The sequence below is a fragment of the Lissotriton helveticus genome, chromosome 2_1 (genome assembly GCF_964261635.1).
Source record: "Lissotriton helveticus chromosome 2_1, aLisHel1.1, whole genome shotgun sequence".
Classification (NCBI taxonomy): domain Eukaryota; kingdom Metazoa; phylum Chordata; class Amphibia; order Caudata; family Salamandridae; genus Lissotriton; species Lissotriton helveticus.
In genome coordinates this window covers 157,456,240-157,484,173 of record NC_136059.1, presented here as the reverse complement: position 1 = coordinate 157,484,173, position 27,934 = coordinate 157,456,240, and the positions used below count along the sequence as shown (strand labels likewise).

Here is a 27,934-nt window from a genome sequence, read left to right as displayed (position 1 = left end):
CCGCCTCCCCGTTGTCCACTCTTCTCTACCTGAGTATCTGTGATGTTAATATGTTTTTATTGTTAAAGGAAAAGTTTTATTTCAATTGCTTTTCTGCATTGGTTTCACACTATGTGTGTTATCTTGACATTTGTGTACTGTGTATACTGTGTATATATCTACTTATGTCGGTCCGTCCGTGTGCCTCGAAGGCACGGAAAAAAGGGCGGAACTGATGTCATCACGCCGGCGTGGGCTTATTATGGAGTCGGTGACGTCAGCGGAGTCGTGCGCTGTGTCGTGCCTCTGTGACGTCATCCACGTCGGCGCGGGGCTACAAAAAGAATTTCCGAATGTTGCTGACGCAATGGGGATATTCACAAGGTGTGGAATCCAGAGGCAGATACTGTATCCACCAGAAAATGCGTTACCGAAGGTAAGTAACTTGTTCCTCTCTCTGAAAGGAAAGGAGAAGTCCAGAAAACAAAGTGCTCCAGGACTGACCAGAACTGGTTCTGACTAAGCCAAGGCCTCTCTGCCTCCAGAGAACAAAGGAAAGACTGGTATAAAAAGGGCTACCCAGACTACAGAAAGTTAGATCATCCTGAAATCAAGAAGGAACCTCTGCCAAGGAGATAGCTGGAAGACTGAAGAAGAAGGACTGACCTGCAGCTGCTTTGGTGCCAAGGAGTGGTTAAGGACTTTGCTGTTGCTTTGTCCCCTTGCTTGAAGAGATCTCCAAGGGCCTGAGAAGAGCTGGCCTCCTGTTAAAAAGTCCCAGGAACAAAAGGACTTCACCCCCAGATTCCCCCCTGAACTCTGCTGTATGAGTTCTGCCCTTCCTAGAGTGCTTGATCCAATTGCTGGGCCTCTGGAAGTTGTGCCTGCTGTTTGGGGAGCTGGACACAGAGAAAAGAAGAAGATCTACAATTTTCGCGCATCGCTCGCTTGCGAAGCGCATCGTTGACAGTGCGAGAAAATTCCCGTCGCCGGGAAGATCGTCGCAGCGCCTGTTGACGCTGCAAGATCCGACGCTTTTTTTTGCTTGCGGAGTACATCGCCCCAGTGCGGGAGGATTCCTATTGCTGCAAGTATCGTCGCAGAGCCAGTTGTCGCTGGGTGAGATCATAGCACCGCTTACTTGCGCACCGCATCACTTCGCTGCAAACATCGTCGCAGAGCCATCGCATCGATGGGCCGCGAGAGGAGAAGATCGACTCTGTGCCTCGCATCGCCGCCGCGCCTGAGATAGTCACCCTCCCGAAGATCGTCGCATCGTGCCTGTGCGAGACGCTTCCTATCGAACCTGCTCACCGGAATCCATACAAGGTATCACATCCCTCCCAATACAGACCGGATTCGCTGCAACATGCCTGCTGCGTTCGACGGGGCTGTCGCATCGCCTCCCCAGGGTCTCAGGAGTGAATCACCTGTTTTTCAACACTTCAGCTTCCATTAGGAAGTTTTGTCGCATCTACAGGTACTTTGGGCTAAACGTGACGCAACTGTGGATTATTTTGACGCAAACCCTAGAACTCTTTGAAAATCATATTCTTGAATTGTGTATGTTGGATTTTTATTGTTTTGGTCTTGTGTAGTTTAGATAAAGATACTTCATTTTCTAAACTGGTGTGGAGTCCATTTGTGGTGTTTTCACTGTGTTACTGTGAGTGTTGGTACAAATACTTTACACATTGCCTTTGATAATCCTGTCTGCTCGTGCCAAGCTACGAAGGGGGGTGAGCAGGGGTTATCTAAAGAATGTATCCCCCTTACCTTGACTAGAAGCAAGGGTTCCTATTTGGGCAGTGGTACCTACCCCTGCCAACTAGAGACCCCCAGATCTAACAGTGATATACATATATATGTATAGGTTTATAGAGCTACATATGTTTCCACATATGTGTTTTTATATGTTTCCAGGGTCAACCGCGCATGGGCGAGAATATTCATGTGCTTATGACTTAGATGAGGATACCCCTGGAAGAGAACAAGGATTACAGGTAAGTAACTTAGCAATTCTGTCTCCTGTGAGCACTGGATTTGCTCAACAAAGACTCCAAGACCAGAATCCTGATTCTGGCGACTCCATGATTCTGCACCACTCTGAACCCGACGCCCACGGCTCGAGTTCAAGCAGCACAACACCACGAGGAGTTCTCTCAGCAGTCCTGACCAGGGGTCTGGTGATCCCCAACTTGCCTCAGGATCTGGTGACCCCCGACCTGCCTCAAGACGACAATTGCAGCCTCAACCCGAAGGGTCTCCACAGCTGGAGCTGGTAAGGAAACACAGCTCCAGGAGACACCCATGTATGACCTTGGTTGGCCCAACCGACGGTGTCCAGGCATCCCCCAAGAGTCCAACTAACCTCTCCAGCCGGTAGTTGCCTTCAGGAAGTCTCCCTGCCCGAACCTGCGGGAAATTTGCTGAACCGAAGGTCTCCATTGCGAAGCACAGGGTTCTCAGCGCCTCCTTGGCACCCTACACCCGGCTGCCTCAGTGCCGCTGGTGGTGCAGCTCCTGTGCTGATTGTTGTCCCCTGCAGTGCTGACCTTATTGTAAGCCGTCCTTAACCGACGGTCCCCTTAGAACCATTGGCTAACATTGGGCACCTGCACTCTGCACTCTGCTGCCCCAGTGCCGATGGTGCTGCAACTCGAGTGCCAACCTAGACCTTGAGAAACCTTGGTCCTAACCCCCAAAATTCCCACTTGTAAGGTGTTTATTTACCTGTGAAACCAATAACCCTTTTTCGCCCATATGAATCCATGTTATGAGATTTTGAGCTTAAAATGTTCCGTGTTGAACCGTTGTTTTGTATGGGGAAAACAGTAAATGTAACTCAAGCCAAGAAAAGTCTCACCTTGTATTGTAAGAATGCCTTAGGTGTGGTATCTAGGCATACCACCCTAGTACTCAAAGTAATCTAAAAGTAACTGAAAAATATTCTAAAAGTAGTTATGGTGTAATGTGAACTGCTTTTTGAATCAAAACCAACCTGTGACCATTGCCAATTTAACCACAACTGCATTTCCTTGTGAAACCCTGCATTTGAGAGTATATTTTACTTGCCTGTGCCAAGTCCTGCTTGGTTCTACAAATAAAATATAAGTATACCCTTTTTTATACCTACCCAATTAGTCTGGATTCAGTCTCTGAGTGTGTGCCTTGAGTCCTGATCAAGTGAATACAATAAATGCTTAATAGACCCTCTGGATAAGCCTAACTGCTCGCCCACACTACCACAAAGGGAGCTGTTAGTTCTTACTTAATTTAGCCTCTGCTATACCTCTGGGGACTCCCTGTACTCCGTGCACTCTATACCTTACTTGTAGGTCTTGTAAAATGAACCCCACTTTAGAAATATAATGAGCAACACAGAATGTGGCTGAGGAGCTCGACCTCACCCCTTACTCAAACCTACAGATCTAAAAGAGACTATTAGTTATAGATTCCTTACCTTAGAGTTACCCCTAGGCGGCAAACTGGATCAGAAGAATTCTTTCTGATGGATACATCTGCCAGTGGATTCCTCACCTTGTGAATATCCCCCTGCGTCAGCAACGTTCGGAAAATTCTTTTGTAGCACGCCGGCGTGGACGACGTCACAGGGGCACGGCATCGCGCGCGACTCCGACTGACGTCACTGACTCCTTATTAAGCCTACGTCGGCGTGATGACATCAGTTCCCTTTTTTCCGCGTCGTCGACGCTAAAGGTTTCTTGGGATCTGCTGGTGTACGGATAGTAACTTTGTTACTTTTGTGGATTTCTGGTTACTGTATCTGTTTGTTGTTGCTGTCTTCTGTCGAGATGTCATCGAGGAAGACGGGATTTAAACCATGCGATACGTGTGGAAGGATGATGTCCATTACCGATCCTCATGGTGACTGTTTATGGTATCTGGGTTTGGATCACGACGTCAAGGGTTGTCGATCCTGTTTTAAGATTAACCCTAAGGCTCTTCGGGAACGAGAGGCAAAATTGCTTGTTGCCAAATTGAAGGGTAAGGATACCGAGAGAGCTTATAGGTCAAGATCGAGACGGTCGAGGTCGAAGTCAAAGTCGAGTTCGACGTCCCGGTCGAGGTCGGCTTCGAAGTCGGCTTTGGGTCATGCTTCTGGCTCATCAAAGAAGAAGCATAGGAGAAAGAAGCACAGTTCCAGACATCATTCCTGGAGGGAGTCGAACTCGAAAAAGAAGTCATCTTCACGAAAACATCGTATGGGCATGATATCTCCCTCTCCAGTTCGTAATCCTGAAGGTGAGGCCACGCCTTTACATTCTTGTGATCCTACTCCGGCTCCGGAATCAAATCCGTCTCCGGATCCATATCAGTCTTGGGAGCATGAAGTGGAAGTAGTTCCTCAGGGTTCGACGACTCCGTTACATCATCCCAAAGAACAAGAGGTACAGGAGTCCAATCCGGTGCAGCCTCCTCAGGAGCAGCCGGTGGGTTTGTACCCTCAATTTCCTGGTCCAGGTCAGGACCCTTCGCATTTTCTGAACGCCATGTATGGCGTATATGCGAGAGCTATGTACCCCACTGGTGCGCCGGCTGGTCCCATGGGTCCATTAGCTTATAACCTGGGTGTGCCGCAGGCTTATGCTCCGGCTTCTTTCCTGCCTTTTATGCCGACGCCGACTCCACCATGGCTTCTATCGGTGCCTCCGAGGTCTTCGACTCCGTGCACGGCTTCACCGGCTCCTAGGCGACCTCGAGATTTAAATCGAGGCTTGACGCCGGTTCCAGCTTCACATTCGAAGGCGGCTCCGTCTCCAGCTCCTCATTTTACGTCAGCTCCGGCTGCATCGGAGTCGTTACCGGATCCGACGACGTCGGTTCGAATGGAGTGGTCGAGGCGTAGAGCACAGCGCCTTTTGGAGGAGAGAAATTATGGAGAAACTGAAGTTGAAGAGGGCAAGCTTCAGGATCAGGAGGATTATTTTGAAGAATTGCATGATGTAAGTGGTCTAGAATTTTCACCAGAATGGGGATTGACAAGGTTTCTGATGCTCCTTCTAAGGATATTGTGCCTTACCATGTGGTAATTAAGAAGGTTCAGTCAGTGGCACCTAGAGTAAGTACCAACTCCTTGAGCACAACCTTGCGTTAAATGAAAAATTTACTCTTTGAGCCAGAGTTGCATAGAAGCGCTGTCCATGTTTAATTCACATGTCTAAAATTACATCCATTATCCAATCTCATTCAAATGAATTATATATTCAATCCATTGTTGCATTTAAGCATTTTCACAATTTCCCTCCCGATGCATTTCGGACCTCAGTCCTTCGTCAGGGGAATCCTAAAAAGACAATGACATCGTCTAAGAATTATGCCCCGAGGTTCATTAAACCTATTTACATCAAAATTATAAAAATGAACTAAGCTGCTCAACCCAAAATTAAAAGGTTGCAATGTTTTCATTACGCTGCATCATTCTGTTAAATTAAGCACCGTGCTTGTTCCCCATGAAACCAAAAATAATACTCATTGAAGTCGTGATAAATCAACCAGCTCCCAAGCGCCCAGTGTCTGATAGACGGTGCTATTGTCCAATTACTCAATATATAATCGCGTGCTCTGTGCCTAATATGTTCAATAAAGTGCCCTAGAACGAAGATGCAAACATGCAAATAAATGCCGATTTAAAACTTACAGGAAAAGGTGCAGTGAGAGCCCGCGTCCCACTTGTGTGCTCGCCGACGTCTACAAGCCGGATTCAAACGTGAACACAGACATAAATAAAGGATAACCACGTGCATGCAAAGCCGTGGGTCTGTGGCGGCCATCTTGTAGTGGTGTAAATGGATGTGTGTAGATCTATGAGAGTGTTCATTAATGGATTAAGGAACAAAATGTGTGGTGCAAGTGAGCTGCAAAATAAACCACGTTACTTAAACGAATTATATTGATCAAAGCTCAAACAATAATTCAAACTGAACCGTATTCATAACATAGGGATAACAATTGAAATGCAGTAAATTAATATAATAACATGACTGTAGAGGCAAGTATCAATGTCCATAGCAATGTTCTACAGGTAACACATAAATTCCATCCGATCATTAAGACCGGATGGTTTCATGGATTGAAGAAACTTAATCCAATGATTCTCACGCTGCAATAAAAAATCGTTATTATCTCTGCCATCCCGTTTGTTAACCACTTCCACAGCAGCGAATCGCAGTTGACTGATGTTATGTCGGTTGTCTTTAAAGTGCAAGGCAAGATTAGATTTCAGATTCATTGTCCTTATGTTGCTCTTGTGCTCATTTATTCTCAGTTTCAATTTTCTCGAAGTCTTACCAGTGTAAACCAATCCACAAGGGCATTTGATGATGTATATCACATTCTCAGTGTCACATGTTGCATTCAATTTGAGTCTGATATTCGTGCCCTTAAGAGGATGTTTTAGTATAGGACCTTTTATCATGTTATTACAATTCTTACAATTTAAGCAAGGCTGATTTCCTTTGAAGATGGTTTGCTCACGTTGCCTAGGATTTTTGATGATTTCTTTCAGGTTTCTACCTCTTTTGTAGGCAAATAATGGTTGCTCATTGAAGATACCATTAAAGTCTTGTTCACTGCCTATGATCGGCCAATGTTTCAAAATTGAAGCCTTGTATGCCTTAGATGCTTCTGAGAATTTAGATACTACCACTGGTCTTTTGGTGTCCACTTTCGCTTTTGTCACTAGTGTATCTTGTCGTGTAAGACTGTCACATCGTTCTTTGGCTTTGATCAAGATATTCTCAGGATATCCTCTTTGCTCAAAACGTTCCAACATTGCTTGTGCTTGTGTTTCATATTCGAATTCATCGGATACAATCCGTTTTACCCGAAGAAGCTGTGAGAAAGGGAGGTGGTTCTTTAGTGGTTTCTGGTGATAGGAATTGTAATGCAAGATATTATTTTTATCCGTTTGTTTTCTATACAAATTGGTTTCCAGATGGTCCCCAACCCGCATCACTCTGACATCCAGGAATGTGATAGTTGACTGGTTCACTTCATGCGTGAATTGAATACGATCGTTGATGTTGTTTAAGTTTGTTAGTGCTGATGATATTGATTCATGATCTCCATGCCATATGACGAAAATATCATCTATGTACCTCAGAAACATTTTGGCATGCTGCATCCACTGGGTCTGGTTCAGGATGTGATTGTTTTCAAAGTATTGCATAAATGCGTTAGCGTACACAGGTGCCGCACAGTTGCCCATGGATGTCCCGGACAGCTGTGCGTACAGCTGGTCATTCCAAGAAAAGTAACTTTGATATAAAGTGAAATGCATCAGCTGCATTATGAAAATTTGAAAATCATTGGCCAAGTCTGAGTGAAGCAAGATATTTTCTACCGCTTCCATCCCCAAATCATGGGGAATGCTGGTATAGAGGGATTTAACGTCTATAGAGCAGAGCCAGATATTGTCACCTTCCTCAAATGCAATTTCCTTGATTTTCAACAAGAAATCTGTAGTGTCTTTTACGTATGTACAGGACTGCTGTATTAGAGGTTGTAAATATCGGTCAATGAGCTTGCCGGTGTTCTCATGTATACTCCCACGAGTCGAGACAATTGGCCTAAATGGTGGTGATGTTAAACTCTTATGAACTTTCGGAAGCATATACATGCTAGGAATGCGTGGATTGGTAGTGGTCAAATACTTCCTAGTTTTAGAATTTATAGTTCCATTTTCTTCAGCCATTGACAGTATGTTCATTAATACCTCATTGTACTGGATGGTAGGATTGGACAGCAGGAGGCCGTAGGTGTTGGTATCTGAGAGATGCTCTTGAACTTGTTCATTGTAAAAAGTGGTGTCCATTAGGACTAGTGCCCCTCCCTTGTCCGCGGTTTGATAAGTTATGTCTTTCTTCTTTGCCAAATTGTTCAATGTTGAGTATTCCTTACTGGTTAGATTCAAGTGTTTCTTCTTCCTAGTAAAGGTAATGCTGCTGATGTCATTTTTAACCAGTTTCTCAAAAGTGTCAAAGGACTTATGACTGACAGGTGCTATGAAGGTGCTCCTTGCTCTTAGTCCTTTTAGTTGGTCAGTGCGCTCACCATCTTGTGGTGGCATCACATTTTCAAAGAAATGCCTCAATCGCAAATTGCGCATAAATTTGAACAAACTGATTTCTAGTTCTAGCTCGTTGGTGTGGCTAGTAGGGATAAATGAGGTGCCTTTTTGTAGTACTTTGGTTTCCTGATCAGATAACGTATAAGAGGAAATGTTAATCACGAGGTTGTTTTCTTTGTTTTCTCTACCCTCTTGTTCAGAGTTGAACTCCTCATGTCTCTCCCCGTCTCTCTTTTCTTTTCTTTTGGCCTGGCTCCTCCTGGGTCGTCTCTTTCTTCTGATCCCTCGACTAAAAAAGGAACCGCAGAGGGGGTAGATGATTCCGTGCTAGTTGTAGGTTTGTTCACGTCCGCTCATCTTCGGTCACCACGTGAATCCTCCTCTGAAGATGAAGTCTCCGTTGTGTTGGTCTGATCTCTTTGTGGTCTGTTCTGTCTTCTCCTGGCATAGACCTCTGCCCAGGAGTACACCTCCCCTAATTTATAATCAATAGTATCTCTTCGATACTTCCGTATCTTCCGCTCATTTATTTCTCGGGTATGCTTGTCCATTTGAATGGTGATATCATCCAATATCTTGGACCATTCCTCAGCGGATAACATGTCACTTAGTTCCTGTTTACATTGTTGTATCTCCTTGTTTAATTCTTCCAAAGCTCGTGATAATTCATCAACAATTAACAAAATTAAGTCTAAAGAGCATTTGTTTAAGATGGCGTACCATCTTTCCACAAATTTAGAGCTGTTCCTGCACAGGAGTGGCTTTAGCGGGATGCGGAGCCCCCTGGGTATCCGCTGTGCCCGGTGGTAACGTATTAAAGTGCTGGCGTGAAGCCTTTGACTAATTTCCTTCCTTGTAAAGTATAAAAGCTGTTTCAAACAATTTTCTTTGTTCCTTGTAGGACCTTGAGGACTTGCCACCTCGGGGATTAAAGCGTAGATTTTGTCAATGTCATCAATGTTAAAAGCAAAAGTGTCCGCTTTCAAATCGGTTAATGCCGCAATATCATCATATACCATAGAAGCCATAGTTAAATTGTTTGATTTGGGGTGCAGTGGCCCTGGTCAGGGCAGTATACGAATGTGGTATGGGTCACGCACTCCTCTTTGTATCAACCTGTATGGTTGTGGTGTGCTTCAAGGATATCACCCCCTGACAAGAAGGTGTGGTAATCCAATTCAGTCAGTGGCACCTAGAGTAAGTACCAACTCCTTGAGCACAACCTTGCGTTAAATGAAAAATTTACTCTTTGAGCCAGAGTTGCATAGAAGGTTTCAGAACTCTTAAATTTGACTTTGCCATCTGTGGAGTACAAATCGAACTTTCTAACTGAAGTCATCCATTCTCCATCTTCTGTGGTTGAGCCGCTTCTTCCATTTACTGAGGCTCTTACAGATCCCATATTGGAGGTATGGAGTAAACCACTTACTGCTCCTGCAGTTTCAAAGTCAGTGGCAAGGCGCTACAGAGTTGCGCCTACAGATCCTGAATTCTTAGCCTCTCATCCTTTGCCAGAGAGTTTGGTGGTTCAAGCTGCTTGCTCGAAAAGATCTGCAGGGGCCTTTCCCCAGGTTCCAGGAGATAAAAACTCTAAGAAGCAGGATCAGAACGCAAAGAAGGTGTTTTCGTCAGGCAGTATGGCCCTAAAGTCGACAAATGCTACTTTTTTGCTGGGCAGATATATCCATGCTTTGATGGATACGGTGAAAGAGCTATCTCCTAAGCTTCCTGAGGAGGATAGGAAGAACTTTAATAAAGTAGTATCTGACACGCAGGCCGCAGCTCGGCAGGTCATACAAAGTGGTATGGACACGGCAGATTCAGTGGCTAGGATCATGGGATCTTCGATCGCCACCAGAAGGGCTGCTTGGCTAAAGACTTCTGAGTATATTCATGCTGCTCTGATGGATTTGCCTCTTGATGGCACAGGCCTTTTCGGAAAGAAAGCTGATGCTGCCTTGGAAAGGTTTAAGGATAGCAAAGCAACGGCAAGATCTTTGGGTTTGCAAACTAGAGGCTCTGTTGCCAAAAGATACAAGGGTTTTGGAAGGTCTAATTTTCGTACCTATAAGCAGACCCAGCAGCAGCAAAATCCTTTATACAGGTCCTACAGAGGCAGACAAAGGGGTCGTTCTCGTGGACGTCAAGTCTCCTCCTCCTCCACTTCCTCCTCTTCTACCGACCCCCCACCTACAAAAGCAAAGCAGCCTTAGATTCACCATTCCGGATCATGCGGGTCCTGTGGGGGGTCGGCTTACTTATTTTCTACGGGATTGGGAATCGGTTACATCAGTTCTTTGGGTTCTAAATCTCGTAGAGAATGGGTATGCTCTTCCCTTTCGGGAGTTTCCCCCAAATTACCCTCCTTACCAAGGTTTTTGCTCGGAGGACCACCTGTTGCTCCTACAGGAGGAGGTACAGACATTGTTCAAAAAGGGTGCGATAGAGGTGGCTACGGAGCAGGAAAGGGGTCAGGGATGCTTCTCCCGGTATTTTCTGATCCCCAAAAAGGATGGCAGACTTTGTCCAACCCTGGATCTCAGTATCTTGAACCTCTACCTGAAGCAGGAGAAGTTCAAGATGCTCACCCTTGCGCAGGTTCTTCAAGCACTGCTGGAAGAAGACTGGATGGTGTCGATCGACTTGCAGGATGCTTATTTTCATATACCCATTCTGAAGTCGCACAGACAGTATCTCCGTTTCACGGTGGGATCGCAACACTACCAGTTTGCGGTTCTACCGTTTGGTCTTACTACTACGCCTCGAGTCTTCACCAAGGTGATGGCTGTGGTGGCTGCACATCTCAGAAGGTCAGGGATTCCAGTTTTCCCTTATCTGGACGATTGGCTGATCAAAGCAGAATCTCCAGAGATAGTGCTCCATCATCTGCAAGTGACAACTCAGTTGTTGCACCGGTTGGGTATTTTGATAAATGTACCCAAATCTCACCTGGTGCCCTCCCAGCGCAACCTGTTCATAGGTGCGGTACTGGCCACAACTGTATGTCGTGCATTCCCTCCTCCTCAAAGGATTCTCGACATACAGGAAATGATTCCTTTATTTTACAATGTAGCGGTCGTTCCAGTCCTGAACGTCCTTCGTTTGCTTGGTCTGATGGCTTCCTGCATTCTGTTGGTCAACCATGCACGCTGGCACATGAGGGCACTCCAGTGGTGCCTCCGCAGGCAGTGGTATCAACATCAAGGGGATCTCAGGGAGTCAGTGAGGATCTCCAGAGAGGCTGCGGCGGATCTGTCTTGGTGGGGAGTGGAAGGCAATCTGTCTCAAGGAAAGCCTTTTCAAACTCCTCCCTCTTGGCCACAGTGATAACGGATGCATCCACTCTAGGATGGGGTGCTCATCTGGGGGATCTGGAGATCAAGGGTCTATGAGCTCCAGAGGAAAAGTTGCTTCACATCAACCTTCTGGAATTGCGGGCGATACGTCTGGCACTCAAGGCCTTCCTCCCTTCTCTTCGCGGTCGGTCGGTTCAGGTCCTGACGGACAACACCACCGCGATGTGGTATATCAACAAACAGGAAGAGGTGGGGTCGCATTGTCTCTGCAGAGAGGCTCTGCGTCTCTGGCCCTGGGTTCAGGTACATCAGATTTGTCTGGTGGCAAATCATCTGGCCGTAGTACTGAACGTGCGTGCAGACAATCTCAGCCGGCAGTTCTCAGCCGACCACGAGTGGAGGCTTCATCCAGAGGTAGTTCGTCATGTCTTTCGGACGTGGGGGACTCCTCAGGTGGACCTGTTCGCCACTCGCGAGAATGCTCACTGCCCGTCATTCTGCAGCCTTCAGTTTCCGATGCAGGGAGCCTTGGGGGACGCGTTTCAGTTGAGTTGGGACTCACAACTCCTGTACTCGTTTCCTCCCATACCCTTGATTCCTCGGGTTCTGAGGAAGATTCGCCAAGACCGGGCCCAAGTTATATTGGTCGCACCGGATTGGCCAAGAAGGGTGTGGTACACAGATCTTCTCCACCTCTCCTCGTGCCCTCCGCTCCGTCTCCCTCTCAGGGCAGACCTCCTCTCTCAGATGGAGGGGCAGATTCTACACCCCCACCTCCAGACCTTACACCTTCATGCCTGGAGATTGAACGGGGCAACCTGAATTCCTTTTCTCTCTCACCTGATGTGGTGGATGTCATTCTTTCGGCTAGGCGTGACTTCACCAAGTCCATCTATTCTTATAGGTGGTCTAAATTTGTATCCTGGTGTGGGGAGAATTCTGTTGATCCTTTGAGAGCTCGTTTGTCAGAAATAGTTCAATTTGCTCTTTCATTGGCACAGCAAGGTTTTGCTGTGGCTACGGTAAAGGGATATCTATCAGCTTTATCGGCTTTTATCTGTTTACCAGATCAACCTTCTTTGTTTAATTCTCCTGTTGTATTGAGATTTTTAAAGGGTTTAACTAATAAGTTTCCTCCTACTCCCTTTATTGTACCTCAATGGGATTCGAATTTGGTTCTTACATATTTGATGGGTTCTCCGTTTGAACCTCTTCACAGGTGTCCTTTGAGACTTTTGTCTTTTAAGACTGTTTTTCTTGTCGCAATTACCTCGGCAAGGAGGATAAGTGAGCTTCAAGCTTTTAGTTCAAAGCCCCCGTTCTTGACCATTCATGCTGAACTAATGGTTCTTAAGACCAGGGCTGCTTTTCTGCCTAAGGTGGTAACTCCCTTCCATCTAGGACAGTCCATTCCCTTCCTACCTTCTATCCTCCCCTCACCCTTTCAAGGAGGAGGAGCGACTTCACCGTCTGGACCCCAAAAGGGCGGTGAGCTTTTATCTTGATAGGACTAAAGACTATCGAGCTTTTATCTTGATAGGACTAAAGACTATCGAGCTTTTATCTTGATAGGACTAAAGACTATCGAGTGGATGACCAGCTCTTTGTTGGATTTGCTGGCTGCAAAAAAGGAAGAGCTGTGCACAAGCGCACACTTTCAAGATGGATCATACTATGCATCAAAATCTGCTACGCCCTGGCTGGTAAGGAACCTCCAGAGGGTATAAGGGCTCATTCTACTAGAGCAAAGTCATCAATATCTGCTTTGTCTAGAGGTGTACCTGTAGAGGACATTTGTAGAGCAGCGACATGGGCCTCCCTCCACGCTTTTGCAAAGCATTACTGCTTGGATAGCGAGGTGAGGAGGGATGGCCATTTTGCGCGCTCTGTCCTTCAAGATTTTCTGGTATGGAAGAGTGGACACCCTCCTCCGGGAGTGGGGACTGCTGTGGAAATCTATTCACAAGGTGAGGAATCCACTGGCAGATGTATCCATCAGAAGAACAAGTTACTTACCTTCGGTAACGCTTTTTCTGGTGGATACAGTATCTGCCTGTGGATTCCTCACATGCCCACCCGCCTCCCCGTTGTCCACTCTTCTATATCTGAGTTTATGACAATGTTTAGATGCATTGATGTGGTTATTTATATATATATATATATATATATATATATGTTATATATGGTGTTTTTCATGCATTGTCTACACACTATGTGTGTATTTTTGGAAATTATGTACTGGGTACATTGTATATGTATATGTCTACTATCATTGGTCTGTCCGGGTGCCTCGAAGGCACAGAAAAAAGGGCAGAACTAATGTCATCACGCCGACGTAGGCCTAATAAGGGATCAGTGACGTCCATCGGAGGCACGCACGATGCTGTGCTCCTGTGACGTTGTCCACGCCGGCGTGCTACAAAAGAATTTTCCGAACGTTGCTGACGCAGGGGCATATTCACAAGGTGAGGAATCCACAGGCAGATACTGTATCCACCAGAAAAAACGTTACCGAAGGTAAGTAACTTGTTCTTCTCAGCAGTACCCCTCTGCGCCGGTAGGTCGCGTCGGTCAAATCTGCGTTTGGCGTCATGATCGCCGGGATGACATCGCGGTATTTACTTAGATGCTGCCCTTGCGCACTGACGTCAGTTCTTTCTTTTTCCGCACCAGCCAGCGCAGATCTGGAGAGAGAGCGGTACCCTTAGTCATTTTTTGGCTAAAACTTTTTCGACATTTGTCAACATCTTTTTAGAGTTGTTTTATTCCTGCTGTGCGTAGGAATGTCCTATCGTTGGACCGGCTTCAAGCCTTGTGACTCCTGTCACAAGCTGATGTCTGTCACGGATCCGCACCTCGTGTGCCTCTGATGCTTGGAGCGCGACCAAGACCCAAAGTTGTGCCTCCACTGTCGGGCCATAATTGTCTTTGCAGGAGCAGTCCCGAAATCTTCTGGAGGCCCAGCAGTCGGCTCCGCACCGCTCGAGGTCTCGTTTAAAAGGAAGGTTGCGGGACCGGTCATGGAGCCACCACCATCATTCTTCATCGAAGTCTTCGTCATTGGGTAAGCCGAAGCACAAGAAGAAGCATAGTCACTCTTCGCTTTCTCCCCGTCCGTCGACTGACAAGGGACCCGGAGGGTCGTTGTCCAACGTCTCTTCCCTCAGAGCCTGCTGGGACGGCTCAGAGCTTCCCTCCCTTCCCAGGAGCTGGAGCATCCCCTACCCAGCTTCATGCCTTTTACGAAGCCCTCCATTCCATCTTTGGGCAGCCCGACTCGGCCGGCGCACCTTTTGACCCCGCGGACTCGGCTGGGGGCTTTAGGCTTTCGATGCGGGCAGCTCTGGCCTCTGCGCCGCAGGGCCTCCAAGGATCCAGGCCTGGATACGGATCGGTGCCTGTCAACCTCAATGTACCTTCCCCGGCATCGATTCCTCTGACGACGCCTCTGATGCCGGTTGTGTCACAGGCCAGCGTTCACTCCGGCTTCCCCCTCAACTTGGACATGGAGCCGGAGTGGCGTCGACCAATGTCGATACCGGCACTGAAGGGTACTTTTGTACCGCTATTATTCCCTGGCGTTCCTTATCGCCCTAAGTGGCGGCCAGAGGAGGGTGAAGAGGACTGAGAGGGGTCTGTGGACCCTCTGACAGACCAGCATGAAGAGCCGGACTGGAGAGAGGAGTTGGGTGATGCCAGTGTTCTGGATACTCTCCCAGACCTTAGTATGCTTTCTCCCCTTACCGTCGCTATGGAAGAGGCAGCTTACTAAGCTGTGGTGTTGAGTAGGGTGGCTGAGGCCTTGGGCCTTGAGCTTCCTACGGTGGTGGTCAGGACTAACCTCTTGACTGAGGTGCTTCAGCCTGCAGTGGCCTCTTCCGAGCCCTTGCTGCCTTTCAATGAGGCCCTCGCTGAGGTCCTTCTGGGCTCCTGGTCCAAGCCCAGCACAAAGGCTCCTGTGGATAGGATGATTGCCTAACGCCACAGCCTGGCATCGGGCGACCCACTTTTCCTCCCCCAACACCCTACACCCGAGAGCTTGGTGGTCCAAGCCTCATCTTCAAAAGGAAGCACTTTCCCTACAGCTCCTCAAGATAGGGAATCCAAGAAGCTGGACCATCTTGGGAAGATGATGTTTTCTTCCTCCAGCTTAGGACTGCGGTCGGTGAACACTGCATGTCTCTTGGGCCATTACACTCATTCAGTGTGGGACATGGTTACGCAAGGGCTGTCACAGTGCCCGGAGGAGACTCGGGTTGTGCTCGTCTCCGCTGTTGTTGAGGGTCGAGATGCAGCTAAGTTCACCATACGGTGTGGATTGGATACTGCCGACTCACTGGATAGGACGATTTCCACCTCAAGCTGCTCTGGGGATGTCCAATCTAACCTTTTGGACATTCCCTTTGATGGCCGTCGCCTGTTTGGCAACTAGGCAGACAACACGCTCAAGCGCTTCATGGACTAAAGAGCAACAGCCAGGTCCTTGGGCCTTGCAGTGACTTCTTGCCCCATTTAGTCTGCCTTTCGCCCCTTTCGTGGCCATGGAAGTGGTGCCCCACCACGTTCCACCCAGTTCCACAGGGCCGCACATCCCACCCAGCCTATGTGGGGCCTGGCGTCGTAGGTCCGGGGGCCAGAGGGCGGGCCAGTACACCAATGCTTCCCCTGCAGCTTCCTCCAAATCTTCCTAGTCCAACTTTTCAGAGCCACCATTTGCCAGTGGGCGGCAGGATCAGCCATCACCTCCCCCACTGGCACAACATCACGTCGGACATGTGGGTTTTGCAGCTCATGCCACCAACACTCCATCGCATGTCGGAGGATCATTTGGCCCTTCTCTGTCATGAAGTTATGGCTCTCTTGGCCAAGGAACCTATTGAGCGAGTCCCTGTGCCAGAAGTAGGTCATGGTTGTCATTCCCACCACTTCCTAGTACCCAAGAAGGAGCAAGGCTTGCATCCTATCTTGGATCTCAGGGACGTCAACCGGTTTCTCTGGAAGGAGAAGTTCAAATTGTTGACATTAGCTCAGGTCCTGTCTGCCCTCGACCCTGGAGACTGGATGGTAGCGTTGGACTTGCAGGATGCTTATTTTCACATCCCTGTCCTGTCGACCCACAGGCGTTACCTACAGTTCATGGTAGGCCACAAGCATTTTCAGTTTACCATGGTTCCCTTTGGCCTTACCAACACCCCTTCAGGTGTTCACGAAAGTGATGACGGTGGTTGCAGCTCATCTACGTAGATCAGGGGTTCCAGTCTTCCCCTATCACGACGACAGGGTTTTGAAGGCGAGCTCACCCCAGGCTGTCGTCTCTCACCTCCAGACTATGGCGGACCTTCTGCACTTGCTGGGGTTCAATATCAAAGTACTGAAGTCATACCCGATTCCCTCTCCGAAGCTCCTTTTCATCAGAGCACTTCTGGATATGGGGAAGTTTCGGGCTTATCCTCCCGAGCAGCGAGTCCGGGATATTCGGGCTATGATACTGATGTTTCAGCCTCTAGCCCGGATTTCGGTGAGAATGACCCAGAGGCTGCTGGGCCTCAGGCCTCCTGCATCCTGTTGGTGGATCATACCGAGTGGCATATGCGGGCTCTGCAGTGGGACCTGAAGTTCCAGTGGTTGCATCATCAGGGGAATCTTACCGATTGCGTGCAGATCTTAGAGGGCACTGCACATCAGTTGCAGTGGTGGCTAACGGACCAGGATTGGGTCAACGGCAGATCCCTCTCCCTTCCCCAACCAGAGTCCACACTGGTGGCAGATGCGTCACTCCTGGGATGTGGCAGCCACATGGGAGAGCCGGAGATCAGAGGCCTCCGGTCTCCGGCGGAGTACATGCTTCACATCAACCTTCTCGAGCTCTTGGCAATTCTTCTTGCACTGAAGGCTTTCCTTCCTTCTGTCTAAGGAGGGGTAATGCATGAGTTCTGTGACAACACCACTGCCATGTGGTACTGCAACAAACGGGGTGGGGTCTTGGACCCTATGACAAGAGGCTATTCGCCTTTGGATGTGGCTGGAAAATCAGGGCATGTCCCTGGTGGTTCAACACCTGACAGGTTCTCTGAACACCAGGGCGGACAAACTCCGCCGCCGGTGCATAATGGACCTCGAATGGTGTCTTCACTCGGAGGTGGTGCAAGGTCTCTTTCAGCAGTGGGGAGAGCTTTGGTTCGATCTGTTTGCCAACGAAAAGAATGCACAATGTCAGCAGTTCTGCGCTTTGGAATTTTCAAGGTGGCACTCGCTCGGCGACGCTTTTCATCGCGAGTGGAATTGCGGTCTTCTATATGCCTTTCCGCCTATACCACTTCTGCCCAGTGAGCTGAAGAAGATCAAGCGCTCCCGGGCCCAAGTCATTCTTGTGGCTCCATACTGGGCACGAAGAGTCTGATATCCCAAGCTCTTGAACATGGCCATCGATCCTCCGAACAGACTGCCTCTTCGGAAGGATCTTCTGTCTCAGCAGTAGGGGACTGTCCTCCACCCAAACATGTCCAGCCTCCACCTCCTTGCGTGGAGATTGAGCGGCGACAGTTGATAGCTTTTAACCTTCCTCCCGAAGTCTGTAATGTAATTGGCAACCAGGCGTCCCTCCATTAAAACGGTATATGCCTGTAGATGGAACACATTTGTGGCATGGTGCACAGCAAAGCCTGTGGATCCCTTTTCTGCCCCTCTTTCAGAGGTTCTCCTCTTCATTCTTTCTTTGGGCTTGCAGGACTCTGCTCTGGGCACTCTTAAAGGCTATCTTTCGCCATTTCGGCCTTTCTCCGCCTTCCTGATCAGCCTTCTCTTTTTAAGTCCCCTATTGTAAACAGGTTTCTTAAGGGCATTACTCCTCTTTTTCCTCCTTATCCTTTCGTAATGACTTTGTGGGACTTGAATCTTGTACTTACCTATGTGTTCTCCCTTTGAGCCACTACATAATTGTCCTCTTCATCTTTTGTTAAAGACTGCTTTCCTGCTTGCCATCATCTCTGCTCGCAGAGTGATTGAGCTTCAGGCTCTGTCTTCTAAGCCTCCCTTTCTTACTGTTCATCCGGACAAAGTGGTCCTTCGCACTACGCCCTCTTTTCTGCCCATAGTGGTTACCTCTTTCCACATAGGTCAGACGATCACATTGCCCAACTTCTTCCCGCCTCCGCACCCTTCCAAAGAGGAGGAGAGACTCCACCGTCTGGACCCAAAACGAGGGCTGTCCTTCTACCTTGACCACACTAAAGAATTCCGGGTGGACGATCAACTCTTTGTGGGTTATGTGGGTGCCAAGAAAAGTCGGACCGTGCACAAACATACCATCTCTCGATGTGTTTTCCTAATATCAAAAATGTGGTATTTGGCAAAAAAGGAACCTCCAGTAGGACTGCCTTCCCACTCCACCATGGCGATGGCAGCCACTACTGCTTTGGGACGTTGAGTTCCGCTGGTTGATATCTGCCTGGCAGCCACGTGGGCATCACTCCACACATTCACTAGGCTTTACTGCCTGGACAGCCAAGTCCGAAGAGATGGCTTATTTGGCTGTTCTGTTCTCCAGGACTTTCTGGTGTGAACTTAGTTCGCAGACCCACCACTGGGGTTGGTATTAGTGGGGTATGTATTCTAAGTTAAGGAATCTATAACTACAGTCTCTTTCAGATGATCAAGTTACTTACCTTCTGTAACGATGTATCTGTAAGAGACATATGTGGTTATAGATTCCGCCCCACCCATCCTCCCCATTCTGCGAACTGACTTCTATGGATAGGGAGTCCCTTCTAGGGCTCTAGTTATGTGCACCAGTGGTCAATGTCTTATGGCTCTGCTCTTCTGGCGTGGAAAGTCGTGTTAGAACTGACGTCATTGCACAGGGGCGGCGTATATGTAGACACCCCAGCTTCATCCTGGCGACCACGGCGCCGATGACGGACGCGGAGTCGACGGATGCCACCTACTGACGCACAGGGGTACTGCTACAGAAAATTATCCAGATCCAGTCAGATGCCTGGGGGTAATTCTAAGGTAAGGAATATATAACTACATATGTCTCTTACAGATACATTGTTACTGAAGTTAAGTTACTTGTTCATCATGTCCACACATCCCATTTATTTTAGGATTATGAATTTTTTGTAGATTCTAATAGGCATAAAATGGCAATTTCTGGTGCAATACAATATTGGTAAGCCATCATGCCATTGAAAAAAGAAGAGTTGTTTATACTTGTTTAAGCTTATGATTCTAGGTTTTTACTGGCTGTTCTATGTGATAAACTTCAAACTGTATGTGCAATAAAAATAAAATATAGAGCAAAATGTATTTTAAGTAATTGACTTCTTACCCTGAAAATACCGAGCCCTATGTTCCTCATTACTGTTAATTTCTGGTTTCTTTTTGGTTCTCTGCAGCTTGACACTGTTTGCTACAGTATGTGAGAAGACTGTGCTGAAACGAGTTCTTAAAGAGCTGTGGAGAGTGGTGATGAACACCATGGAGAAGATGATTGTGCTGCCACCCCTTACAGATCAAACGGTAAGCAAATTCATTGAATAATCCCCTTTCTTCCTCTCAAATAGTAGAGAACCTTATATCAACCCGTCCAATGAGATTACAGAGCTTATGTGACAAGAGATCATGTCTTCTTTTCTTTTTTGATTTATTATATTTAAAGCAGTCAAGCATAAAAAATAAATGTACATAAAAGTAAAAAGTTCAAATCGAAGGTATGTCAGTGCAAGAGAGAAGAAAGGAGATGGTCTTTCTGATCGTTACTTCTAACTATGGATTCCTCGCCTTCAGATATCTGAACGATTTGAACAGTTATGCCCCTGTATGTCAAAGGGAAGCATTAGAAGGCCAAACTGGATTTGTCCCACCCCTGCCACCCTCAACCTAAGAAATTGGAAGGTTGTCTCGCTGTGCTGCTACCCATCCCCTGCCGAGTAGCCAAACTCGCAAATGGTTCTGTTGCACCCCGAGTTTCCTTGTCCATCAGTGACGTCTCAACAGCTCGAGGTATTTTGGGAGACCATGTTCTACATTTTCTGCACACTCCTGGCCCCTCTGATGTATCTTGGGTCAGTCAGAGCGGGCTGGTATACCCTCAGGCCATCTGTGCCTCTTGAACCTGCCCGGTATCCGCTCCGATGTCTGAGATAGCTTTAAACCTGGCACAGAAATCCATTCTCGTTCTTTTGACATCAATGCTGGAGGAAGTCCCCTTGTCTATAGGGCTATCAGATTACGACCCAAAATTATCTTGACTCTGGCAAAGGTTGTTTCCTGAAGCCACACCAACAGAGCAAGCCTGACTTTGGAGATGATGATGGGGGTTATTTCCTTCAACACTATGATAATAACAACTTTCCCAAACACTGAATGGTTCTCTTCCTTGGACTGCCAACTGGAGAACATGCTTCTTTTGCTGAGGTAATGTGATGTGCAGCAGAGGTTTGTGATTTGTAGCTCCCAACCATGAAAGTCAAAGCCAACATACTTACAGAGGTTTCGCTACTGAGTAGAGGTGGGCGAGCCGCTAAAAGCTTGAGAGTGCTCGAGCATGAACCCTGGCTCGGCTTGAGGTCCCGTTAGAACCTCAAACCAATAATGAGCTGAGCTGTCATCTGGCTTTTGCCTGCCTCCGTCCCTCTACCTTTTTGCACAGAGACATCAAAACAAAGCATTAACATTTGAGATAAAAAGGAAAGACAAATGGATTTTCTTTTAATTTCTAATTTGTAGAAAGTGAAACCAGAAAATCCTAAATAATCGCAGCTTCCCCTCTTAACAAAATTGTGCGTCCTTAGGCAAATATTTTATTTTACCAGTCCTCCTTTTCCTTCACTATCTCATCTGAAAACACATTAAAATACATGAGTTAAAAATACCTGCTTTACAAAAACCTATTATGTTTGAGACTATAATGTTGCTCTATTTTTATAAATCTGGGCCACATACAGGGTTCACATGACAACTGTCTTCCCTCACAGTTCACTAATGACTCTATCCCCAGGGTGGAGGCAGGGGCAGGAATAGTTAAATAAGTGCTTCCCAGTGCAGTGCTATAATGCTAAGTATTAATGTCAAAGCTTCCACATGTAAAAGCACACTTTTTGGAATTTTGGAGAGACTTTATCATGTTAGTTGTATGATTTACGTAGCAAACATTTTCAGGGCTTGGCTCATGCTCGGCTCTAAGAGCCAAGCCAGACCTTTGTATTGGTTCTGGCTCAGTTCTCTCTGTTTTTTTATTGGCCCACTCATCTCTACTACAGAGAAAAACCTCATTAGAATCCTTACTTCCATTTAATAAAGCCCTGAATGGGCACCCTTATGGACATCTAGGTCAAGACCTTTTCCTATTGACCAGACAGGTTGTGAGACGTCACAGACTGGCTCCAGGCGACACTGATTTTTTGATGCAGCACCCTATACCAGAATGTTTGGTAGGGTATGCTTCCACCAGTAGGGTGAACCCCAATTATTTTCCCTCCACTCCTGTCAAAGAATCAAAACTTATTGAGGCATATGGGAAGCGGGTGTTCTCAGCGTGTCTAGCCCTCCAGTATGTCAATGCCAGCTGTTTCTTGGGGTGCAAACTATATCTGATAGACTTCTAGCTGCAGATTCCTTACCTTTGAATGTCCCAGCCGTCAGGCTGGATCCGTGATCTTTTGATTGAGCAATACCCCTTGCACGTGCCGGTGGGTGACACCATTCAGCTCCATGTACTGGCATCGGTTATGACGTCGCGGCCACCTCTGTAGACCGCCACCAGGCGCGCGGATGTAAGTCGTTTCCTTTCCGCGCCAGCTAGGTGCAAATCCGGTAAGCTACCCCTCTGTTGCTTTTTGACAGGCCCTTTTTCAACTTTTGTCGACTTTGAATTCTTTTCCATTTAGTGTGCTGGGATGGGTTTGAGGAAGATTGGGTTTCTGCTGTGAGGTGCTTGTCACCGCATGATGTCAGTTACCGACCCCCACCTCGTCTGTCTCTGGTGTCTTGAGGGTGACCACAATTCAAAGTTGTGTTCGGACTGTCATGCTATGGCTCTGAAGGATGTGCGGGAGCAGGCTATGAAGCTCCTTACGGCCAGGCAGTCAACACCATCCTGCAAGACTCCACGTAGGTCCCGGTCTGAATCGAAGAGGAGGAGGACGCAGGACCACTCCCGAATCCCCAAGTCATCTTCGTTCCACTTGAGGTCTTCGGCACACTCGGGTAAGAGGCACAAGAAGATGAAAACTTCCAAGCGGACCTCATCTTTACCTCAACTATCGCCCGTCGAAGAATGAGGTAAAGTGCACTGACGGTCTAGACACGGTTTTGTGGAGCCGGGGCCTCCCTCTGTTTCTGGGAGCTAAAGTGACCCCCCACTCAAATGAAAGAATTTTTCGAGGCCATGCTCTGTGTTTTTTAGGTGGACCTACCCATCTGGTGAGCACTGTGGTCCCATCCGGTTCGACACAGTTGGCTCCGGCCACAGTGCCGGTGGGGCCTCAGGGATCCGATTTCTTATCCGGGTCGAGGCCGGTCGTGCGGCCGTGACCTCCCCCTACATTGGACCTGAAGTCGGTGTTGCCGGTGCCAGCCCCATCCTTATCCCCAATGGCAATGAGTTGGAACTGCTCCACTGGATGCTGATGTAACCCAGGGGTTCTATGTTGCCGCCTGAACACTTTGAGGATCTGTTAGGCTCGGTAGAGGAATGGGAGGGGTCTAGGGTCCCTTTGGAACACCAGGATGACTCTGCAAATCAGTTGGACTGGTATGGGGAACTTGGGTAAGCCAGTGGACTGGATGATTTTCCAGATACTGGCATGCTGTCTCCGCCAACTGTGGCTACGGAGGAGGGGGCATCTTATGCCATGGTGGTTAAAAAGGCGGCCAAGGCCCTCAGACTAGAGCTGTCTTCAGTTCAGGTCAGAACTAATCTCCTGACCGCAGTGCTTCAGCCTGGGGCTTACATCTCCGAACACCTTTTGCCCTTTAATGAAGTACCAAATTATATCCTATTAAGCACGTGGTCAAAGTGGTTCCTGTGAATAGGACAATTGCGTGCCACCATCCCCCAGCTCCAGGTGGCCCAAAGTTCCTCAACCAACACCCCACACTCAAAAGCTTGGTTGTGAAGGCTTCTACATCCCAGGGCACATTCCCTTCCGCCCCTCCGGATAGGGACTCCAAGTGGCTAGATTCAGTGGTAAGATGTTTTCTTCTTCCAGCCTGGCATTGCGCTCAGTGAATACCGCATGCTTAGTGGACCGTTTCTCTCAGTCCCTTTGGGAGATGGTTGCGCAAGTGCTGACACAAGTCCCGTAAGAGGCCGAGGCTGTGCTCTCTCAGGCAGTTAAGGACGGGAGAGTTGCAGTAAATTTCGCCATAGTGGCTTTGAGGCGCCACTCCTGACCTTGGACAACTGGCTTCTTGGGCGATGTCCAGGCAAATTTGATGGACATGCCATATGATGGAACTCGTCTTTTTTGGGATAAGGCAGACTCTGCCCTAGTGAGTTTCAAGGCACCCGAGCTATGGCCATATCCTTGGGCCTCTTTTCCACACCTCGTGGCCAGTCTAGCTTACGCCCCTTTTGTGGCAATGGAAGGGGTTTCCCGCCAAGTCAGCCCTATCCCAGCCACTGTCCTGCGCAGACTTCCAAATCCTTGAGTGGACGTGGCTCATTCCGACCTAGGAATGGAAGCCAGAAGTTGTCGGCTTCCTTGCCCTATGCAGCCGCACCCTCCAAGCACTCGTAGACTGCCTCTGCATCACCACACCATTCCAGTTGGCAGAAGAACCCATCATCATCCCCTCCACCCCCCCAGGTCCATAACATTGAACAAGTGGGTCTTGAGGATCGTCCAGGTGGGCTATTCTCTTCCTTTCCTTTCTTTTCCTTCTCCTATTCCGCCAACCCAGGAACGGCTGGCGGAGGATCATTTGAAGTTGCTCCAAGAGGAAGTTATAGCTCTTTTGGCCAAGGGAGCTATAGAAAAGGTCCCAGTTTTAGAAGTAGGTGGTGGCTGTTATTCCCGCTACTTTCTGATTCCGAAGAAGAACAAAGGGCTTCGGCCCATTTTAGATCTTCGGACAGTCAATCTATTCCTCAAAAAGGAAAAATTCAAGAGGCTCACATTGGCTCAGGTCTTGTCTGCCCTAGACCAAGGAGACTGGATGGTGGCGTTGGACCTGCAGGATGCATATTTTCACATTCCCATCCTGCCGTCCCACAGGCGTTACCTGAGGTTCAAGGAAGGCCAGAAGCACTTTCAGTTTACTGTGCTCCCCTTCGGCCTTACCAGTGCCCACTCGGGTGTTCACCAAATTGATGGCGGTGGTTGCAGCTCAGCTACGCGGGTTAGGGGTGTCAGTCTTCCCCTACCTATACGACTGGCTGTTGAAGGCATCCTCGCCCAGGCAGTCATCTCCCACCTTCAGACTACGGCGGACGTCCTGAATTCGCTAGGGTTCTGTATAAATGTGGTAAAGTCACTCCTGACTCCTTCTCAGATGCTCCCTTTCATCAGAGCTGTTCTGGACATAGTGCAGTTTCGTGCTTATCTTGCCGAGAAGCGAGTCCAGGATATTCAGGTTATGATTCCGATGTTTCAGACTCTATCTTGGATTTTGGTGAGGTTGACTCAGAGGCTGTGGGCCTAATGGCCTCCTACATGCTGTTGGTAAGACATGCCTGGTGGCGTATGCTGGCTCTGCAGTGGGACTTAAAGTTCCTGTGTGCAAATCTCACTGACGTGGTTCATATCTCAGAAGGAATTGCGAAGGATCTGCAGTAGTAGTTAACGAATCATGGTTGGGTCAGCGACAGACCCCTCTCCCTTCCCCAACCAGATTTCACAGTTGTGATAGATGCGTCTCTTCTGCGATGGGGCGGCCACGTGGGAGAGGCGGAGATCAGTAGTCACTGGTCTCCTGTGGAGATGGGGCTCCACATAAACTTGTTGGAGCTCCGAGCAATTCGATTGGCTTTGAAAGCATTCCCTCCCTCTGTCAAGGGGAAGTTGGTGCAGGTGTTCACGGACAACACCACCGCCATGTGGTACTGCAATAAGCAAGGTGGGGTGGGGTTGTGGACCCTTTGTCGAGAGGCCCTGCGTCTCTGGGCATGGCTGGAACATCAGGGCATAAACCTGGTGATTCAACAACTGGCAGGTTCTCTGAACGCCAGAGCGGACAATGTCAGCCTTCTATGCCTTCTGGATCATGAATGGCGTCTCCAGTCGGAGGTGGCACAAGGTCTCTTTAAACAGTGGGGAGAGCCTCGGTTACAGTTGTTTGCCTCCAAAGGGAACCCACAATGTCAGCAATACTGCACGCTGCAGTTTCCTAGGTGGCTATCGCCCTTGTGGCTCCGGAGTGGGCGAGGAGAGTATGGTATCCAGAGCTTCTGAGCATGAATGTCGATCCTCCGTACAGACTGCCCCTTCTGGAGGATCTCCTGTCGCAGCAGCAGGGGAGGGTTCCCCACCTGAACCTGTCAACTCGGCCTCCATGCGTTTAGATTGAGCGGCGGCAGTTGATGGCTTTTCACCTTCCTCTTGAGGTCTGTAATGTTATTCTGGCGGGCAGGCGTCCCTCCACTGAGTCGGTATAGGCCTGCCGTTGGCAGAAATTTGTATTATACTGTACCAAAAGGTCTATTAACCCTCTTTCTGCTCCTCTTTCAACTGTCCTTACCCTTGCCTAACAGCGCTCTGCTTTGGGAACTCTCAAGGGTTACCTTTCTGCTCTGTCTGCTTTTTTGCCGCTCCCAGACCAGCCTTCCCTCTTTAAATTCTCTATTGTAAATACATTTTTGAAAGGGTTGGTTCATTTATTTCCACCTACACCCTTTGTTATGCCACAATGGGACCTTAATTTGGTCCTCACTTATCTGATGTGCTCTCCTTTCGAGTCTTTGCACAATTGTCCCCTCCAGCTGTTGACCATCAAGAAAGCCTTCTTAGTGGCGATTATAATCGGCCATGAGGGTGAGTGAATTGCAGGCGTTATCCAGCTCGCCTCCTTATCTTATGTCCTTTCCTAACAAGGTGGTGCGTCGCACCTGGACATCATTTTTGCCAAAGGTTGTGCCCCCATTCCATCTGGTAGTTGAAAAAAAAATGGTCTGGATGAGGCCAAAAAGGTCCTTGTGTAGCAAGGCTACTATTAATTAAAGTGTAGCTTTCGTCTAGGTTAGTGGTTCAGCAAGACAACCAGGGGCATCGGAAAAACTATGTATGAAGGGACACAAGGTAACAAGGGTGACATCACATTTATTAACATCATGAACGGAGTGTCATCCAATGTTAAGGAGCTAGTCCTGGTGCTCACAGAAAACATGAGGGTGCTTGAAGTTATAAGTGATGGTGACTTATATGTATTAAAGGTGTTTTGGTTGCGAGAAGTCAACGGCGATTCGATCTCCTTAGTTGGAGATCATCATCAGGACAAGAAACATGTGAGCCGATAGGATCTAGATGAAAAGACAAACCATTGGTGCCAAAGCCATGACTAGGCATAGTAAACCAGTTTTTAAAGTATTACTCTTGACTCTATAGAATTAACCAGTCATAAGTGAGAGTAATGAGAGTAATAAACAACATTGACAGTATCTGAAACTATATAATTAGGTGATATTTAATTAATTAAATTAAATCACGCATAATAAGTGTGAAAGTGAAATGGAAGGATGGGGTCTAAGTGCAGGTGACCTATAAGGTTAAAAGACAAACCAATGGTCCCAAAACCATGACTATGCATAGTAAAACAGCATTTAAAGTATTACTGTGACTGTATAGCATTAACCAGTATTTGAGGCATTACCAGTCGTAAGTGAGAGTAATGCAGAGCATTGACAGTATCTGAAACTGTATCATTAGGTGAAATGTAAATAATTGGATTAAATCACTCATAGTGAATATGAGAGTATAATGGAAGGATGGGGGTCTAAGTGAAGGTGACCTATAAGGTTAACAGTATAGGAGCGGCAGAAGGAAGAACCTCAACTCTGCCCAGGTGTCTACCTGAATCTTACTGATTGGGTGAAGCGCCTGTGAGCCAAAGCGGGAGTGTACTGCAGGGGGCGGATTACAGGCCATGAGGTGGCCGAGTGACACAATGGCATGAAAAACCGCCTGCGTGAAATTGCGGGAAGGCGGTAGTACAAGCCCTCCAGCCCAACACATCGCCAATGCTGAGGGATTAAGGGAGCTTTCCACTAGGGGAAAAGCTGCCACTACGACCCTTGGCACTGGGTGTCTCAGTTCAAGACATCTGTCAGGCAGCAATGTGGGCATCATGGCACGCGTTCCCAAAACATTATAACCTTGAGGTCAAGTGCGCAGGGACGGGCACTTTGCCTGCCCAGTCCTGCAAGACGTTTTAGTCTAGCTCATGAGTCCACAACCCACCGCCGGGATGGTATGGCTCAGGTATCTGATTCAGAGCTAAGGACTCTGCAGTTAGAAGTCTCAATCAGATGAACAAGTTACTTACCTTCGGTAGCGCATTATCTGGTAGACTAATAATAATAATAATAATAATAATATCCACATTTGTAAAGCGCACAATCACCCGTTAG

General features: G+C 47.9%; 1 protein-coding gene across 7 annotated transcripts in view; it reads left to right on the top strand.

Annotated features, from left to right (window-relative positions):
• Positions 1 to 27,934, top strand: part of UNC13B (unc-13 homolog B) — a 3,555,093-nt gene that overhangs the window by 3,221,708 nt on the left and 305,451 nt on the right. For all 7 annotated transcript variants that reach the window (XM_078674667.1, XM_078674666.1, XM_078674664.1 and 4 more), the window contains one exon: positions 19,764 to 19,887. In XM_078674667.1, coding sequence (XP_078530793.1) covers positions 19,764 to 19,887 — 124 coding nt within the window. The remainder of the gene's footprint in view (positions 1 to 19,763; positions 19,888 to 27,934) is intronic.